We start from the raw sequence: 19,510 nt of genomic DNA on the forward strand, positions 1-19,510 counted from the left end.
TTGGTCTGGTTTTTTTTTTTTTTTTTTTTTTTTTTTTTTTGGTTTTTTGAGGAAGGGTCTCACTCTAGCCCAGGCTGACCTGGAATTCACTATGTAGTCTCAGGGTGGCCTCAAACTCATGGCGATCCGCCTACCTCTGCCTCCCAAGTGCTAGGATTAAAGGCGTGCGCCACCACGCCCGGCCTGTGGTCTGGATTTGACAACTATGAGAAGTCATTCCTCATAAACCTCAATGACTCTTTTTGAAACATTTTAAAACTTTAGGTAAATACAGTTTAGGCAAAATCCTTGTTTTCTCATTTTAAAAAGTTTGTTTATTCACATGAACACTGCTTTATTTTATTAAAATAATTAACACAGGACTGGGAAGATAGTACAATGACTTAAGGTGTTTGTCTGCAAACCCACCACCACCACCACCACCAACAACAACAACACACACACACACATACACACACACATTAAAATTTAAAAGTTAACTCATTATTTTTCAAAACAGCAGAAGCAATCATGAATCTAATCTTTAATCCTGTAGAAATGACAGGGTTGGCAAATTCTCTGTAGCAGGCCAGATGATAAAATTTTCAGCCTCCATGGGCTTTTTATTTTCTGTTATGTTTTGTGCTTACCAGTCCCTTGCTTCCCCCACCCCCTTGATGTAAAGATATGGTATATATGTTGTTTTTATGTTTTTAAGCTTTAAGTGCTTCATTTTCTTTGCTGTCTAGTTTTCTATTGCCACATGGACCGTTAGTTATTACTTTTCATATCAGCAACCACTGGTAGTGTTTGAGGGAGCTATTATACACAGTATTGCTAGGAACATTCTTGTTCATGCCTCCCAGAACATGGGTGTATAAATTCCTCTTGAGAATACACTTAGGAGTTGCACTACTGACTTTTACATGTACAGTGGTTAACACTGCAAAATAACAAATACGCTTCAAAGTGCTTCTAAACAACTGATATCCCGTGAACAAAGCTGCATTCTTTACCACACAGCATTTGTTAGAACGTTTACTTTCGGCACCAATGCTGCATCACTGTGTCACTGTGGACATTCACCTCTCAGACTACTAATGCATAAAACTTCACTACATAAATTTATTGGCATGTGTAGTTCCTTTCCTTTTTCTTTTCTTCTTTCTTTTTCTTTCTTTCTCTTTCTTTCTTGTACTCAGTGAATACAGTCAAGTTGGTACCATTGTTAGGCTCATCCATGTCCTACCCCCTCCCCTGGCCCCTCCTTGTTGCAGTATATGGGTCATGCATTGTGGAGTTAGCCCACAGTTATGGGTAGGAGAAGTGTCTCTGCGTATCATGACCTAACGTGTGGCTGTGACATTCTTTCCGACCCCTCTTTCACAAAATTTCCCTGAGCCATGTTGGGTTCATTTTTGGTCTGCTTCAGTGATGAGGTGTTGGGGGCCTCTGAGGCTCTGGCTCTCTGATTTGGTAGGAGTCGATTGTTCTCTGTGTCGAACTCCTTCACCCTTGTGCTGGTATCTGGTTCATCAGGAAAACAGCACCCTTGCTTTTTGAGGTCGGGTCTCACTCTAGTCTAGGATGACGACCTGGAACTCACTCTGTAGTCCCAGGATGGCCTTGAATTCACAGCAATGCAACTACCTCTGCCTCCTGAGTGTTGGGATTAAAGGCATGCCCCACCACACCCAGCTATGTATTTTTTAATTGGGTTTTGTTTTCTTATTTGCTTGTATATGTTCTTTACATATTTGGGACAGTCCAATGAACACTTCTCCATCTTCTTTCTTTTAAACCTCTCATTTAGCTAGCCCTTTATCTTTTACTAATATAATTTGATGCTTATGTTTCTAATACAGAAATTCTCTCAGGTGAACAGATCCTAGCCACCCATTGGGTGAGGTTGGTTGCTCATTATAAAGATGTGGCACAGAGTTGGGCTTTACCTTCAGGACAGTGGGAAGCCACCGAGAGGCTTTTGGAGGAAGTGAATCTCACTACGTAACTCAGGATGGCCTTGAACTTGGGATAGACCTGTCTTAGCTTCCCAAGTGCTGGAATTACAGGTGTGCACCAAAGAGCCCAGCTGTTGCTCACTTTGACTTTAAGCCAATGTTAAAAGTGATAGCAACACCAGAAAAAAAGTATACTTTATAACAGATCAATGAGCACAATGTAAATTGTGCTTAGTTCTGGTGTTCAGAGTCACTGAGATTCAAGACAAATTAACCTGACTCCCCTAAGAGACTAGCATATGTTGGTGAGAGAAGCTGGGAGAAGGCGTCGTTGTGTTCTGTCTTGCTTTGCTTCACTTTACTGGTGACTCAACCATAAGTTGCAGCAATTGAGATGCATTCATTTACCTTTCTCTTGAAGATGCAGGAATATAGAAAATACTTATTTTTTTTTTTTTTTTGAGGTAGAGTCTCATTCTAGCTCAGGCTGACCTGGAATTCATTATGGAGTCTCAGGGTAGCCTTGAACTCATGGTGACCCTCCTACCTCTGCCTCCTGAGTGCTGGGATTAAAGGGGCGCACCATCATGCCCGGCTAGTAAATCCTTATTTTAATTTTTTCCTAAGGTAATATTGATTAAGATGCCATGAAGGATAAATTTTTAAATGTCAGTATATGCCTAATGTCCATGGAATTGATGCTGTACTGAAAATTTGGGGGAAATTAGTAAATTTATTGCATGCATTTATTCTTGCTATCTCCTCACTAAAATGCTTACTGGTTACTCTTCCAGACACACACTGCTATAGACTTTCCAGGTACAAAGAAAACGTCAGCCCAGATACACACCTCAAGAGACGCTTGAGCAAAGGGGGCAGATAGTCAAGAGACAGCAGGTCCAAGGCTCAAATGGAGGGGTGCACAGGGGGCCGTAGACGCATGAGAAAAGGAGTCAAGGAAGAATTCCTGGAGACAGGCACCCCACAGTTTACAAACAGGAAACATGAACTGCCTAGTGACATAGAAGACATTCCGTGAGAAGTAAATGGCAGGTTCAGGAGCTCAGAGGACAAGAGCAAGAAGAAAGCAGAGGAGGAGTCCGAGGTGGCGACATCCCACTCTGGGGATGCCCCAATTCTGGAGGAGGCTGGGGCACCATTTGTGAATTCATGACCCAAGTTGGGACCTCATCCTTGGGGTAATAGGGAGTTGCAGAGAGATGTAAAAGAAAAATTTAACGTGGTCAGACTTATTCTCTCCAAGATACCTCCGGCTTTACGTGTGAGGATGAGTCAAAGGGCGAGGAGGGCTGTGGTAGATAGAGATGCTGCCGACACAAACCAGAGAAACGCAGGGAGTGGGGAAGCCGAGAGGGGATCAGGTGTCTCACGGGATGGACGGAATGCTGTAAAGGAACGAGAGTGAGTCTGGGATGCTCATCTTTCTGAGGCCATTTCTTGCCTCATCTGGGTCACCTTGAGAAATGCTAGAACTTGGTTTGTAAACCCAGACTCACTGTCTATACCTCCCCCCCCCCCCAGTGACAGGTGGCACCTGCAGGGTCTTTGGCCAGGATCAGGCTGGTTTCCATCCCTCTACTCTGCATTTCTCCGCAATCCAAATGCTTGGGTGGCAGAGCCTCTAGCTTCTTGATGTCACAAAGCCTCACCCCAACTATCTAGTCCCCATTATCCACCATGGCCAGTACAGGCCGAGCAAACTGTTCCCGAGACGTCCACTAAAATGTCAGAGGAAGAAAACGCATTGACTAAACCACCTTCTGAGCTGAGAGGCTCATGCCATTTTACGGATATACCACACAGATCTGTGAGAGCTAAAAGTTACACAAAACCTCAAGCATCATATTATAGTCACACATGATTCTAATTTTATACAATCAAGTCTACAGACAGGACTACCAAGTCCTAATCCAATGACTCACTTCTAAAGAATATTTCGGAGGGGGGGAAGTCTTACTGAAGGAAACTAGAATAAGTCATGCAAACCCACTAAAAGGATCCAGAGCATAACATTGCCACTTGCACTGTGAGGAAAGTGCCAGAAAACAAGAGGAAAAAAAAAACAAAAGAGCAGGGCCTGGAGGAGAGGCCCAGTGGTGGCTGAGGAAGTGCTCTGGAACATTCCCTGGACACATGGTACCAGGCAGAAAAGCAGCGGTCAGACCTCTGTGTGTACTAACTGGGGGCAACGAGTCCTCAAAGGTTCATCAATGTAGACTATAACCTCAACTCAGAGGCGGCATCGGAGGAATCCAAATGCACTGGAATTGGGGGAAAAAAAAAAAAGACTCTCAGATGCTGGGGAGATGGTTCAGCAGGTGCTTGCTTTCAAAGCCTGCTGACCCGAGTTCAATTCCCCAGCATCCAACTAAAGCCAGGCACAGATCAGTGATGCACGCATTTGGCAATTGTTTAAAGTAATAAAAAAAAGTCTCACCTGTTTTTGGAAGTGGATAACTGATATTAAATAAATCCTCCAGGAATGAAAAGATGGGGCCTGTGATGTTCAGAGCAAAGTCTGCATTCCCATTTGCAATGGCATCTTTCCGGGCCCAGATGCGTATCTAAATTAGAGCAATCAAGCAGTAATTAGGAAAGACAGTATTGACAGAAAGCAACCAGTCTGCTTGCCCCAACTTTGTGCCGCTCGAGAGCCACAGGCCTTACCTTTCAGAAGCTATACGCTTAAAATAGTTAACCCATATGCATGCCAAGAAAAATCTCGGAAGGCAACTTGCTAATAATGGAGATCACCCCAGCAAGTATGTTACAGAAACTTTTGATTTTTAAAAAAGTGTTTAACTCTGAACTTAATAAAATTATCCTTGGAATGGTTCATACACCCTATCCATAGGAAATGTAAATTCTTTTTTCTTTTTTGGGGGGGAGGTTTTGAGGTAGGGTCTCACTCTAGCCCAGCTCAGGCTGACCTGGAATTCACTATGTAGCCTCAGGGTGGCCTCGAACTTGTGGTGATCCTCCTACCGCTGCCTCCCAAGTGCTGGTATTAAAGGCATTCTCCATCACGCCCCGCGGAAATGTAAATTCTGTGTAAAAGACCATGAAACCTTCTTTCCCTGGGTTTTGACGTAGGGTTTTCATTCTAGCTCAGGCTGGCCTGGAACTCACTCTGTAGCTCAGGCTAGCAATGAACTCATGGCAATTCTCCTACCTCTACCTACTGAGTGCTGAGATTAAAAGTATGTGCCACCACACCTGCCTTAAGACTTTTTTTTTTCTATTTTTTATGAGAGAGAAAGAGGGAGAGAGAGAGAATTGGTGAGCCAGGGCCTCCAGCCACTGGACTCAAACTCAAAACCTTATGCCACCTTGTATGCATGCACAACCTTTCTGCTTGCATCATCTTGTGCATCTAGCTGACGTGGGACCCAGGGAGTCGAACATGGGTTCTTAGACTTTGCAGGCAAACACCATAATTGCTAAGACATCTCTCCAGCCCATTCAGACGTACTTTTAAAAATTTTACTTTATTTTATTTTATTTATTTATTATTTGAAAGAAAGAGAGAGAGAGAGAGAAAATGGGCACACCATGGCCGCCAGCCACTGCAAATGAACTCCAGATGCATGTGCCCCCTGGTACATCTGGTTTACGTGGGTCCTGGAGAGTCAAACCAGGATCTTTGGATCTTTGGCTTTGCAGACAAATGCCTTAACCACTAAGCCATCACTCCAGCCCCAAGACATACTTTTAATGATCAAAACCAGAATTGGGATGTTAGTGGTGGGAACACATGATGGTAAGTGCATTTGAATCATGCAAATTTAAAACAGCTCCATAATTGAAACAGAATTCACCCTACCACACTTTCAAATTTTAAAATCAGATTAGTTCCCCTATTTTCAAAAAGTTCATCAACTACCTTGTGAGTTTAAATCTGTTAAAGGGAAGCAATTGGGTCCTCTGGTGATCTAGTATAACAGCACTTCCACTATAGCTGTTGAGAAGGGATCTCTAGTCAGTTTCATGTGAATGCACTGTCACCTGGGTACCTGGAAACTTACTGCTGTGATTTTCATGACCTCATGTGCCTGAAAGTGCAAGCTGAGTGTACAAGAAGTACTGAGGTGGGGCTGGAGAGATGGCTTAGTGGTTAAGTGTTTGCCTGTGAAGCCTAAGGACCCCGGTTCAAGGCTCAATTCCCCAGGACCCATGTCAGCCAGATGCACAAGGGGCGCATGAGTCTGGAGTTAATCTGCAGTGGCTAGAGGCCCTGGCGTACCCATTCTCCCCCCCACCTAATAAACTAAAAAATATATTTAAAAAGAACTGAGGTGGACACATGGCGCCAGGCAGAGAAGCAGCAGTCAGACCTCTATGTCTAATAGGAAAACATCTTACACTCTACCACAGCTTTTTGCTTTCCAGGTAATTGTTAGCAGAATGGTCAACATTGACACTATAGAAGTCCTTGCAGCAAGAGTTAGATGAAGAAATTGAAATGTGCGGTGTTACACGAGTTCTGTTAGCTTGAATAAAGTTTTCTCCTGAACACTCATGGAAAAGGCCGAGGAAGCTGAAAAATTAATGCAACAGTACAGAATTACACACTGCAGGAACACATTTACCTCCCCGCGCTTTTATTTCTGCTGGAAAATTTGTCTTGAATTATGTAGATTTTGAGTGATGTGAAGGTTCAGGAATGTTCCCCCTTTCACAAAATACAACCACCTGGTCTTGAGGCTCCAGCCTGGATTCCTTCATTGTTTCTTCTTCCCCTGGGCTTCGGGGACCTCATTATACTGGGAAACATGTCCTTGGGACTCAGTTCTGTTTTTACACTCAACTTATAATTTCTGAGGCCAAAGTTAGGAAAACCAAAGACCACTTTATTGGGTTTGTCTCCCCACCATGCATATGATGTGTGATTTATTCATTTGTTTGTTTGTTTGAAAGGGACAGAGAGAGAAAGAGACACATGGGGGCGGAGGGCTGAGAATGGGCACGCCAGGGCCTCCAGCCACTGCAAACGAACTCCAGATGCATGCGCACCACGGGGGGGGGGGGCATCTGGCTTCCGTGGCTACTTGGGAATTGAACTTGGGTCTTTAGGCTTTGCAGGCAAGTGCCTTACCACTAAGCCATCTCTCCAGCCCCGCAATATGTGTTTTAACTGTAATCTTTTTGGAAATAATATTTGTATGTCAATTTTCAGTCTTCTCCTCAAGGGCCATTCTGGAAGGCAAATGTTCAAAACTTCAGACTGGGTTGGGAAATTGCATGGCCCTGTTGTGGCGGCAACAGGAACAAAAGCAAATGAATGCCATTTTGGAGATAGGGCCACAAAGTTCCTACCAAGTCACACCCAGCCCACCGTGCGCTGTGGTAATCCTCACCGACACAGCAGATCTGCACAGCTGAGAGAAGACTACCTGTACAAGGGCCAGGTATGTGTCGTTTCCATCCCTACTACTGCAACTCCTTGTATTTACCTCCATGATTCACGTTAACCATGTTCTCACATTCATTGAATCTTGCTTTATTTATTTCATGTTTTATATTTATGTATTTGTTGGAGGAAGGGGGCAGAACGAGAGAATGCCCATACCAGGGCTTCTAGCCACTGCAAATAAACTCCAGACTCATGCGCCACTGTGTGCATTTGGTTTACATGTGGTACTGGGGAATCGAACCTGGGTCCTTAGGCTTCAAAGGCAAGTGACTTAACCGCTAAGCCATCTTTCCAGCCCTAACCTTGATTTGTTACTTAAGGGGCAACTTTTGGATACACCAGACAGTATTCCAAACATGCGTTCGGTTTTCCCTGTTAAAATATGTAGCTCTCCCTTTGCAGGGCTCAGCCGTTGCCAAATGCATTCCACTGATAAACTCAAGCCAAGCTTCATTTTCTGGCTAAGCACGTCACTTTCTTAGGCGTGCTCTTCTTCGTTTCTATGGCAGCTGGCATTCTTTTATAGGGTACTCGTTCATGAAAACCAGATTTTACCCTTTTACAAGAACTATGGGCTGAGCAGCAGCGTTGACCGCAACAAGCACCTGCAGATGCTCAGTGGCCCTGGGAACATCTCCTCAGCTATAGGAAGTTAGGGGTCTGCCCTTTGCCAGGCTCAGAGCATGTTTCCCAATCATGCCTCAACAGATCTACTGATGTGTGCCATGAACATCTGACTCTGCCAATAGTACATCTGCAAATGTCAAGGGTTTCCAGTAATTATTCAGCAAGAGAAAACAGGGCTGGAGCCAACAGCTCAGGGAGATGACAAATTGCGGTTTGCATTCAACGCTGTATTACTCAAATTCATTAGCTTAGCAATGTCGGAGGAGGAGCTTTGACGGATTCTCCCCCTGATGATGGGCTCGGCTCACCCGCAGCTTCCTCGTCTCCGTATGTCTAAGATATGAGCCTGGAAGATCTCAGGCCAACCAAAGAGTTGCTTAGCCAGCTGCGGAGCCTGACTCTTCTCAGCCCAACAAAGGCAACCCGAGTAGGGAGACCCTCTATCCTCTGTGACAGGGAGGGAACCAGTGGAGACAGCACCGTCACAATAACCATGATATTCTACCAAAACACTTTGATGGAATGAGACCACAGTTATGAGAAAACTAGGAATAGCAGGAAAATCACCCGTGCTCTCACTTTGTATAATTCTGGGGAACTTTCTGAGGGCCCAGAGTTGAGGAACATCCCACAGCAGCCTAGCTCCTACACAGGGCTGACGATTGACCTACAAGCGTCAGTTCAGCCACAGCAGGTGCTCCTGGCTGGACTCTGGAGGTTGTGTTGTATCTTGGGGCCCGTTCAGACTGTCTAGAAACCTGTGTGGCCCACACAATCAAAACAGAGTCCAGGTAGAAAGGGGGGAGGCGGGTCTCAGGACCTGCCTTGAGGCTTGATGCTTAAGGAGCAGTCTTTCCATCAAAATTACTCTGCTACCACTGAAAATTGTCTCGCTGCCCCTCCCCTTTTGAGACATGATTTTACCGTGTAGCATAAGCTGGCCTCAAGCTCATGATCCCGTTGCCTTGGCCAAGTGCTGCGAGGATACCCCCCCCCCCGTGTTATATACTGGGGCTTGAGAGAGAGGAGCAAGAGGCGGCAGTAGGTCATGCAGACGAGCGGAGAAACGATCTTCAGCCAGAATATTGCCCTTTAACTAGAGAACCTTCAGTACTCACCTCATTGCCCCTCTCTGTTCTGTTGACATGATCAAAGTCACATATGACAAGTGCAACGAGGTAAGTGGGCATTTGTGGTGTGGTACAGAAAGTCGTAATGGTCCATTTGCTTCCATTCACGTCGACTTTTTCAGACTGACCTAGAGAAACATATGTTTAGTCCGAATCACTGTAAACCAAGAAAAGATGCAATTCGGCAGTAATGACCAGGAGATTAAAAACTCATCAAAGGGCTGAGAGTAAGTGGCTGTGAAGTTCTCAGTGCTAAATGACGTGTCGAACTTTACCCCCTCGAAGGCTCAGAAAATATTGTGGAAGAGGGGGAGGAAAGACTGTAAGAGCCAGAGAGGAGGAAGAGTATTATGGCCTACTGTCTTCTGGACATGATGTGAGCATTGCATGTTTGATAACATGTAGGCATGTAGACTCAGCTTGTTACATAATGCCATACATATAATTCAGGTCTAAATCTCTCTTAGCAAACTGACAAGTTTCTTAGTTTATAATGCTATGTCTCATGAAAGTAAAAAAGAAAAAAAGAGAGAAAAGAAAAGAAATAAGGGCTGAAGAGATTGCCCAGTGGTCAAGGCACTTGCCTACAAAGCCTAAGGACCCAGATTCAATTTCCAAGTATTCATGTTAAGCCAGATGCACTGAAATAAATAAAATATTTATAAAAAGAAACAGTACGTAGATGACATAAGGATATAAGTATGAATTACTTTTAAATATTTTATTTATTTATTTATATTTATTGGAGAGTGAAAGAGACAGAGAGAGAGAGAGAGAGAAAATGGCACAGCAGACCACAGTCTCCACCCACTGCAAATGAGCTCCAAGCGCATGGGTCACCTTGTGCTTTTGGCTTATGTGGCTACTGGGGAATTGAACCTGGGTCCTTAGACTTTATAGGTAAGTGCTGCAACTGCTAAGCCACCTCTCCAGCCCCAATTTTTTTTTTTTATTAATAAGGAAGGTTATTAAAATTAACTTCATGAGCCTGCTCATGGAAACATTTATAGGAACTGCCTTAAAAAGAACTTATGTTTAACCAAGATAACTGTGTCTTTTGTTCTGTCAGTCATTTAACTGCTTGAAAAACTGATTCTCAACAAAACCAGGATCTATCTTTTAAAAAAAAACGGTCTTTTGGGCTGGAGAGATGGCTTAGCGGTTAAGCGCTTGCCTATGAAGCCTAAGACCCTGGTTCGCGGCTTGATTCTCCAGGACCCACGTTAGCCAGATGCACAAGGGGGTGCATGCTTCTGGAGTTCGTTTGCAGTGGCTGGAAGCCCTGGCGCACCCACTCTCTTTCTCTCTCTCTCTCTCTCTCTCTCTGCCTCTTTCTCTCTCAAATACATAAATAAAAATCAACAAAACAATAAAAATTTAAAAAAACAGTCTTTTTGTCTAAGCTTTAAATAAGTGTTGTATAAAAAGTGAAACTACTTGGGAGGTAGAGGTAGGAGGATCGCCATGAGTTCAAGGCCACCCTGAGACTACATAGTGAATTCAAGGTCAGCCTGGGCTAGAGTGAGACCCTACCTCAAAAAAACAAACAAACAAAAAAAGTGAAATTATAGAGAGGACAAGTCATTAACTCCCCAGAAGTTGGAAAAACTAAGACTACAAGACTGGCAAAATGTCCAACTATCAAAACTTTGAGATCAAAACTACTAAAAATACTGAAGAACTACAAGGACAACCAATATTTTGGCCCTTGTCCTCCAAAGACATCCAGAACGCAGAGCATTAGGAGAGCTCTCGCAGAGAGCCCTGTTACTCCGGCAAGTTACCTACCTTCTTGATCAGTGAGGGAATTTGAATGTCAAATGCCCCTCACAGCCTTATGTGTCTGTGAATAAGCTGGTGGTGCTGTTTGAACCCTTTAGGACGTGAAGCCTTGCCAGAGGAGGCGTGCTGCTGCAGGGACCGTGGGGTATGGACCACAGCCCAGCCTTGCCTGCCGTGTCCAGCTCAGCAGCGCTCCTTCCTCCCGGCCAATGTGGAGATATGACGTCAACTGTAGAGCCTGCCACACTTTCCCCGCCAGGATGAAACTCCCTTTTGAAGAACTGTAAGCCCAGACAGACCCTTCCCTTCCCTAAGTTGCTTCTGGTTTCTCCAGCAAGGAGAAAGCAACTGATAGGTCAAGACTCCAGATGGTGAGCTCTCTTCACTGTACACCCCACACGGAGGAAAGTCAATTAAAAGGGGAGTGTTTCAGCCGGGCGTGGTGGTGCACACCTTTAATCCCAGCACTCGGGAGGCAGAGGTAGGAGGATTGCCATGAGTTCAAGGCCACCCTGAGATGACAGAGTTAATTCCAGGTCAGCCTGGACCAGAGTGAGACCCTACCTCGAAAAACCAAATAGAAAAGGAGTGGGGGGAGTGTTTCTTATGCTTCCAAGGGAAGCCACACCATTACAATAAGACCCTGACAGACCTGTACGGATGATACCATGAATAAAAGAAAACTAAAGGAACAGGAGTCTCCTCCCAAGTCTCTTAACACAAGTCCTAAAGAGTCTCAGCTGACTTGAACAATTAAAAAAAAAAGAAAAAGTGAAGCCGGGAGTGGTGGCGCACGCCTGTAATCCCAGCACTTGGGAGGCAGGGGTAGATGGATTGCTGTGAGTTTGAGGCCCCCCTGAGACTACATAGTGAGTTCCAGGTCAGCATGAGCTACAGTGAAACCCCACCTCAAAAAAAAAAAAAAAAAAGGTTAATTTCTGGCCATTTGAATGGTCTTAAACACCCAACAGGAAAGTATAGCCAAAAGGCATAATACTTGGAAAAACAATGTAACAAGTCGCCAATATATATATAATATGCCAAAGAAATACTCTCTAAGTATTAGAATGAAACACACATAAAATGTTACATGTGTCACCGTTTCTTACCAATGGTTTCCTCCTTGACAGATAAACAGCTACTCAAATATGGGCCATAAGAACTCTAGCCTGATGTCAACAAATTTAACAGCACCCACACAGAACTTGCACCAGAGAACCAGGATCACGGCAGTGCCGTCATGGAGATCAAGCGCTGTTCGACGTCCCTGTCTCTTTCTCCCTCTCTAGAACCTAACCCAAGAGGGATCCCACAGTGTAATGCTAGCCATTCCAACTGCCATTAATGTGCCCGCTCACATCAAACCCTGGAAGTCTGAAGAGAAACCTGACAGGTCACACGCACAGGTAGTACATGTACTTACCCCCATGAGCCCATTGAGAAACAAGGTTCTCTTTTTAAAAAAACAAACAGGGCTGGAGAGATGGCTTAGTGGTTAAGGTGCATGCCTGCAAAGCCTAAGAACCCAGGTTTGATTCTCCAGGTCCCATGTAAGCCAGATACAATGGTGGCACATGCATGTGGAGTTCGCTTGCAGTGGCTAGAGGCCCTGGTGTGCCCATTCTCTCTCTCTCTCTCTTCCTCCCCGTCTCTAATAAATAAATAAACAAAAATTTTAAAAAGCTTAAAAATAAACAACGTGTCAGTCCGCTAGTGGGCCCTAAATCTGATGTCCTGAGATTTCCTGGCTTGGCCCACGCCTCAGGCTTGCGGTGATGTTGCTTTCCTGTTCGTCAGTCTGGTGGCATCAGACATACACAGCTCCTGAACCAGCTGATGGAGCTTCTAAGATCACACAGTGGAGGCCACAATCATCAGGCGGCTTGTTCAACTCAGAAATACTGCATTCAATTTCTTCAACTCATAAACTCACTACCCTAGCTATCACTTCTCCTGGGCCCACAAATATTTCTGTTTGTTATCTTGCAACAGAGACCCTGTCTTCTTAATTTGCTCACCAAATTTACAAATTTATCTCTTTTTTTTTTTTTAAAGTAGAGTCCCACTGTGGCCCAGGCTGGCCTGCAATTCACTCTGTAGTCTCAGGGTGGCCTCGAACTCATGGCGATCCTCCTACCTCTGCCTCCCAAGTGCTGGGATTAAATGTGTGCGCCACCACGCCTGGTTTATGTGTTCTTATATATAAGTGATCAAGTGCTGAATCATGCTGAAGACAGAGCTGCAGGTATATTGTGAAGGACCCTCACACTGGGTGTCCATGATGGAACCTTAACTGCTGCACCCTGAAATCCTATTAAGTTTGAAGAAGTTAGAGGAGTCATCACCCCCATTTACCTAGTGGCAATTAGGGTTACATCTCTGGGGGAGGGGATGATAAAGAGTAGGAGGAAGAAACTTGTTAGGTACTCAAGATAAAGGACCTTAAAAATGAGCAATTTTAGCCGGGCGTGGTGGCGCACGCCTTTAATCCCAGTACTCGGGAGGCAGAGGTAGGAGGATCGCCGAGAGTTCGGGGCCACCCTGAGACTACATAGTGAATTCCAGGTCAGCCTGAGCCAGAGTGAGACCTTACCTCGAAAAACAAAAAAACAAAAAAAAAAAAAAAGAGCAATTTTGTCTTTTGTCCTTGCCTTAGGAATATGATGGGTAAAGTAAATGTTAGGGCTAAACTGCTAAGCTCAAAGACACTGGGAAGAACGAGAGCATTTGTGTGAGAGTCACACTGACTAGATAAGAGGGAGGACACAGTCTAGGGAAAATGACCAAGGGAGTCTTGGCAGGCTCTGGTTGGCCTCCATAACGGCCCCTTGGTTTCTGTCCTGGCTTCTCGTTTGCAAAGTGTGCAGATGTGTGCTCAGCCCCTCCCACTGGCCCAGTCACCCCATCAGAGGAGAACATGACCAACTTCTTTACTGGAAACTTGACATGTTAACCCCTCACAGAGATGGCTGTCACCTGCACAAGCCCTTCACAACGTGGGCTCTTACCAACACTCCGTCATGGGTTAGGGAAGGGAGTATGAACACTCTCATTTTTCCCCGAGGAGTCAGTCATTGGCAGTTAATGGTTTGTTGGAGGAGGAGGACATTTTCTGCAGTGCTGTAGCCATTGGTAAATTGTGCATGTTCTGGTAAAGAATCCTCCCTCCCAGGCTCATAGAGGCAGCCCTAATTAAAGTCAGCAGGACACACACACGCATGCACACAGGCAAGCATGCGTGGGAAAAGGATATCAAAGTAGAAGAGAGACTACTTAGGAAAAAGAAGAGTTTCTGTGGAAGGGGGACAGGGGTGGAGAAAAGAACAGGTAATTGGAGGGGATTATGATAAAAAACACATCACATACATGTACAAAAATTGACAGTTGCTGAGCGTGGTGGTGCACACCTTTAATCCCAGCACTTGAAAGGCAGAGGTAGGAGGATTGCCATGAGTTCGAGGCCACCCTGAGACTAGTTAGTGAACTCCAGGTCCAGGCTAGAGTGAGTCCCTACCTCAAATAAATGAAAAGTAAAAAAGAAAGGAAGAGAATTTAGCAATACAAATTGCTATATATTTTATTACAGATTTAGTACCTTGTCTTTCATCCTCAAACACACGCACACACATTTGTACACACAAACACACACCAGCACAAAGATTTCAAAAATAATAAATTTTAAAACAAATATATAAAAACATACCCTAGGCAGTGCAGACTGATCTGAGATTCCACCTGTAAAACATTGCCCAGGGACCAAGATAGCATCTGACCACATGAAGCCTCTGTGAGGCCGTGGATCACCCACTACAGAGGAAGTCCCAGCAGCAAGGCAGGATTCCAGGAGCCAGAGAAAGAGCACAAGTGTCCAGACAAAAGGTAGCGCTCAGGCCAGTCAGTCTTCATACCTTGTATCTCCACCCTGCCTGCTCTCCCTCTGCATCTCTTCTGTCTTTATTTAACGCCTAATGTCAATTTAGCAGGACAGCTCTATTCTTGCTTGTTTCTTGCAATTCCTTACTTTCTCCTTATACTTTTTTCCCTCACAAAGAGCATAGTCTGGGGCTGGAGAGATGGCTTAGCAGTTAAAGTGCATGCCTGCAAAGCCTAGGGACCGTGGTTCGATTCTCCAGGTCCAATGTAAGCCAGATGCACATGGTAGTACATGTGTCTGTCTGGAGATCGTTTGCAGTGGCTAGAGGCCCTGGAGCACCCATTCTCTCGCTTTCTCTCTCTCTCTCTTTGTTTCTAATAAATACATTACAACTGAGATGCCAGTGGCAGAGCCCTGCTGGGGAAGAGATATGTCACTGGGGCGGATCTTGTAATCCAGCCCTAAGGTTGTAAACAGAACGTTTGAGCTCTGGCTGTTGGTATTGTGCTGACTGTCGGTATTGGCTGCTGGCTGGAGTTGTGTCTCTCTGCTATGATCTATGGAAGTGAGCCAGCTTCTTTCACTATTGATGGAACTTTCCCCTGGACTCTGTAAACCTAAAATAAACCCTTTCCTCCCATAAGCTGCTTCTGGTTGAGTGTTTGTCCCAGCAATGAGAAACTAACTGCAACACATACCTCTCAATAATAACTCTGAATGAATATGACAAACGTATAGGCAACATCATACTAGATAGAAAAATTCAAAGCATTTCCACTAAAGATCAGAAATAAGAAATAGTCGTTCATTTTCTCCACTCCTATTCGGTATTGTGCTAGAAGCCATAGATAAAGCAGTAAGACAACAGAAGTACACAAAGGGTGTAAATAGGGAAGGAAGGAGTCAAAATATCCTTATTTGCAAATGATATAATTATATACATGAAGGCCTTAAAAACTCCACCAGAAAAGTCTTAGAGCTGATAAACACCTTCAACAAAGTATCAGGATACAAAAATTAACATAGTAGCCTTCCTTTGTGCCAATGATAAACATACTAGGAAAACAATCCCATTCACAATAGCTTCAAAAATAATAAATTACTTTTTAATACACCTAGCCCATAACAAAAACTTCAAAAACACTGAAGAAGCAAACTGAGAAAGACACAAGATAAAAAGCTCTCCCATGCTCATTAGTCAGATGAATTAATATTGTGAAAATGGCTGTCCTACCAAAATCCATCTGCAAATTCAATGTAATCCCCATCAACATTCCAATATCATTCTTCATACACATAGAAAAAAAAATCCTAAAAATCACATGGTAACCCAAAAGGTGCTGGGTAGCCAAAGTAATGTTGCATAAAAACAGTACCTGATTTCAAATTGTACTATCAAGCCACACTAACAAATACAGCATAATACTGGTACAAAAACCAGATATGTAGATCAATGGACTAAAATCAAGTCCCCAATATAAGTCCACACATCTATAGCCACCTGATTCTTCACAATAATACCAAAAATATATATTGGTGAAAAGACAGCCTTTTAACAAATGGTGTGGTAAAACTAGATATCTATACATAGAAAAATAAAAGTAGATCCTTATCATGCACAAAGACAAACTCCAAATGCATCAAAGACCTGAACCTCTGCAACTTCTAGAGGAAAAAAGTAGAGACTATACTTCAAGACACAAGGACAGGTAAGGACCTTCTGACTCAGGGAATAAGGCCAACAATTGTCAGGCAAGACCTCGTGAAACTAAAGCCTTCTGTACAGCAAAGGAAAGAGTTAATCAAGTAAGGAATAGCCTACAGGATGGGGGAAATCTTTGCCAGCTGTATATCTGATAGAGAAGTAATATGCAAAATAAACATAGAACTCCAAAAACTAAACAAGAAAGCAAACAAACTGGGTTTTTTTTTTTAAACATGAGCTCAAGAACTGAATAAAGAATTTGCAAAAGAATAAATATAAGTGGTCAATAACTATTTTCAAAAGTTCTTGACATACACATGGGACATGAAAGCAGAGGAGAATAATAGTGAGAGGGACACATTTAAGCAGGAAGAGGGTGGAGGAATGAGGAAGAGAAGAGGGTGATGAAAGGATGAGCAAAAACTAAGGACATGTGAATAAGCCATATGGAAACCTGCTACCTGGTAAGTCAACTTAAAATCCAAATTTAAAAAATAGTCTTCAAGTGAAGTCCCTATACATGGGTGGATAAAGTTGCTTCTGGAAGCCATAGGTTACTAACTGTAAATTCCAATGCCAGGGATGAGACACCTTCCAATGAGTTGTACGTCAAGGAGGCCATAGGGGTCCCTAAAACTGCTGTTCTCATTGCTCTTGTTTGACCATGAAAACTATATGGTAAGTGAGTCCTTATTGATCAGGACACCACACATTTTTCTCGTAGAGCATAGGCAAAGTAAGCTGGACACTCCTTCCTGCCGTAGCTTTCTTCATACCGGAAGGTGCTATGCAAGGCTTGGGGAATAAAGCCATCAACCTCCTACACAACTGCAAACTCTGTGAATTGCCCAACCGACCTACCCTGCCCAGCAAGACACAACCACTGGTGCAAGTGACAGGAACATTATGGAGAGAGGTTCTGCGGGAAAACCTACGACTGTGCTGAGGCTTAAGTGGCAGCATGTCAAACTGCCTTCTAAACATCAGGCTGGAGTGGGAGCTTAGTAGTTCAAAGCACTTGCCTGCAAAGCCAAAGGACCCAGGTTTGATTCTTCAGGATCCATGTAAGCCAGATGCACAAAGTGGTGCATGCATCTAGAGTTCATTTGTAGCACCTTGAGGCCCTGGCACACCCATTCTCTCCCTATCTGTCTCTATCTCCCCCTCTTTCAAATAAATAAATAAATAAATAAATAAATAAATAAATAAATAAATAAATAAATAAATTTGTTCCTAAAGATTAGTACTTTGGGAACTTGAAGACTCAGTCACAGAAGTTTCTTCCTGCAGTGTGAAGAGATTAATACAGAGAGGCAGGGGTAGCAAATAAGTAACTAAGAATAAATGACCTTGTGTGCTCAGCTTTAATCAAAACGTCTAAACCACCCCCCACTCCAAGGCTCAGGAAACCTCATGAAAGAGGAGGCAGAAGGAACTAAGAGCAGGAGAATGCAAAGGAGGGCTGTGAAGCCCCATCTTCTGGGTAATGGCACAGCCATTACATTCATGAATTCACAGTAGCTGTGGCTGCCTGCCCAAGACTTAGTCTGTCAATATTTCACCATCAGTGGGAAGAGGTCCATGAGAACCCACATGTCCAAGAGCAGCTGGTGGCCGTTAGTAGTGGCTGGAAGAGTAGGAGTCAGGTTCATCAGCGGTATAGTAACCATGAAGTTGCCCATTCCACAGTAAATAGCCTTCCACCCATGATCATGCAAGTAACCCTAATTTAACTCAGTGGGTAAATTTAAAAGTTATGAAAGTAAGAAAGAAGAAGGGTGTTAATGGGAGAGGGAGGGAGATAAAAGAGGGTAATTGTGGGAAAAAAAGATCAAAATACATTATGTATATGTATGAAAATGTCAAAAATGGGAAAAAAATTGTTAAATGTGCTCAATGTCCTTAGCCATCAAGAAAACGCAAATTCAAACCACCCTGCGATTCTATCTCACTCTGGTCAGAATGGCCATCATCAAGAAAAGAAATGTCAACAAATGCTGGTGAGGATGTGGGGAAAGAAGGATCCTAATTTACTATTGGCGGGAGTATAAACTAGTGTAGCCACTATAGAAATCAGTGTTGAGATTTTTCCAAAAGTTACAAACAGAGGGCTGGAGGGATGGCTTAGCGGTGAAGGAACTTGCCTGCAAAGCCAAGGGACCCAGGTTTGACTCCCCAGGACCCACATAAGCCCGATGCACAAGGGGGCACATGGCATCTGGAGTTCCTTTGCAGTGGCTGGGGGTCCTGGCATGTCCATTCTTTCTCTACCTGTCTATTTCTCTCTCTCTCTCTCTCTCAAATAAATAAATAAATCATTTTTTAAAGCTATAAACAGAGCTGCCACACCATCCACATATACTATTCCTGGGCATATAGTCAAGGGATGCTATCCTGCCACATAGATACCTACACATCCATGTTTATTGTTGCTCAGTTCCAACCAGCAAGGAGATGGAATTAGCCTTGATGCCCATCAGTTGATAAATGGATAATGAAAATGTGGAATATTTACACAATGGAATTTCATTCAGTCATAAAGAACAATGAAATTGTGAGATTTGAAGAAAAATGAATGAAACTGGAAAATATTTTATTAAGTGATATAATAGACTCAGAAAAACAAGCACCACATGTTTTCTTTTATATGAGGTACTAGCTCCTAATTTTTATTTATGCTACTTATTTATGTAGAAGTGAGTGTGTATACAGGCCATGAAACTAGAAAAGGGGCCATGAGAGGGAGAGAGAGATTCTTTAAGGGAAGAGAGGGTAAGTAGAAGGTATATGATAATATCTCTGGATCCTTAAAAGCTTGAAACTAATTTGATCAAAATAAAAAGTCAAATGAATCAAGTAAGACATATCTGTTGTAGGCTGGAGAGATGACTTAGTGGTTAAGGCATTTGCCTCCAAAGCCAAAGGACCAAGGTTCAATTCCCAAGGACTCATGTAAATCAGATGCACAAGCTGACCAATGCCATCTAGAGTTCCATGCCTGGAGGCCCTAGCATTCCC

At 43.6% G+C, this 19,510-nt stretch overlaps 1 protein-coding gene across 1 annotated transcript in view; it reads right to left on the bottom strand.

Moving 5' to 3' along the window:
• The window catches only part of Lvrn (laeverin), a 77,254-nt gene that overhangs the window by 41,293 nt on the left and 16,451 nt on the right, over window positions 1-19,510 (bottom strand). The window contains exons 3-4 of the mRNA XM_004651560.2: window positions 9,120-9,259; window positions 4,399-4,525 (exon numbers count right to left, since the gene is read on the bottom strand). Coding sequence (XP_004651617.1) covers window positions 4,399-4,525; window positions 9,120-9,259 — 267 coding nt within the window. The remainder of the gene's footprint in view (window positions 1-4,398; window positions 4,526-9,119; window positions 9,260-19,510) is intronic.

The sequence above is a fragment of the Jaculus jaculus genome, chromosome 14, assembly GCF_020740685.1.
Source record: "Jaculus jaculus isolate mJacJac1 chromosome 14, mJacJac1.mat.Y.cur, whole genome shotgun sequence".
Taxonomy (NCBI): Eukaryota; Metazoa; Chordata; class Mammalia; order Rodentia; family Dipodidae; genus Jaculus; species Jaculus jaculus.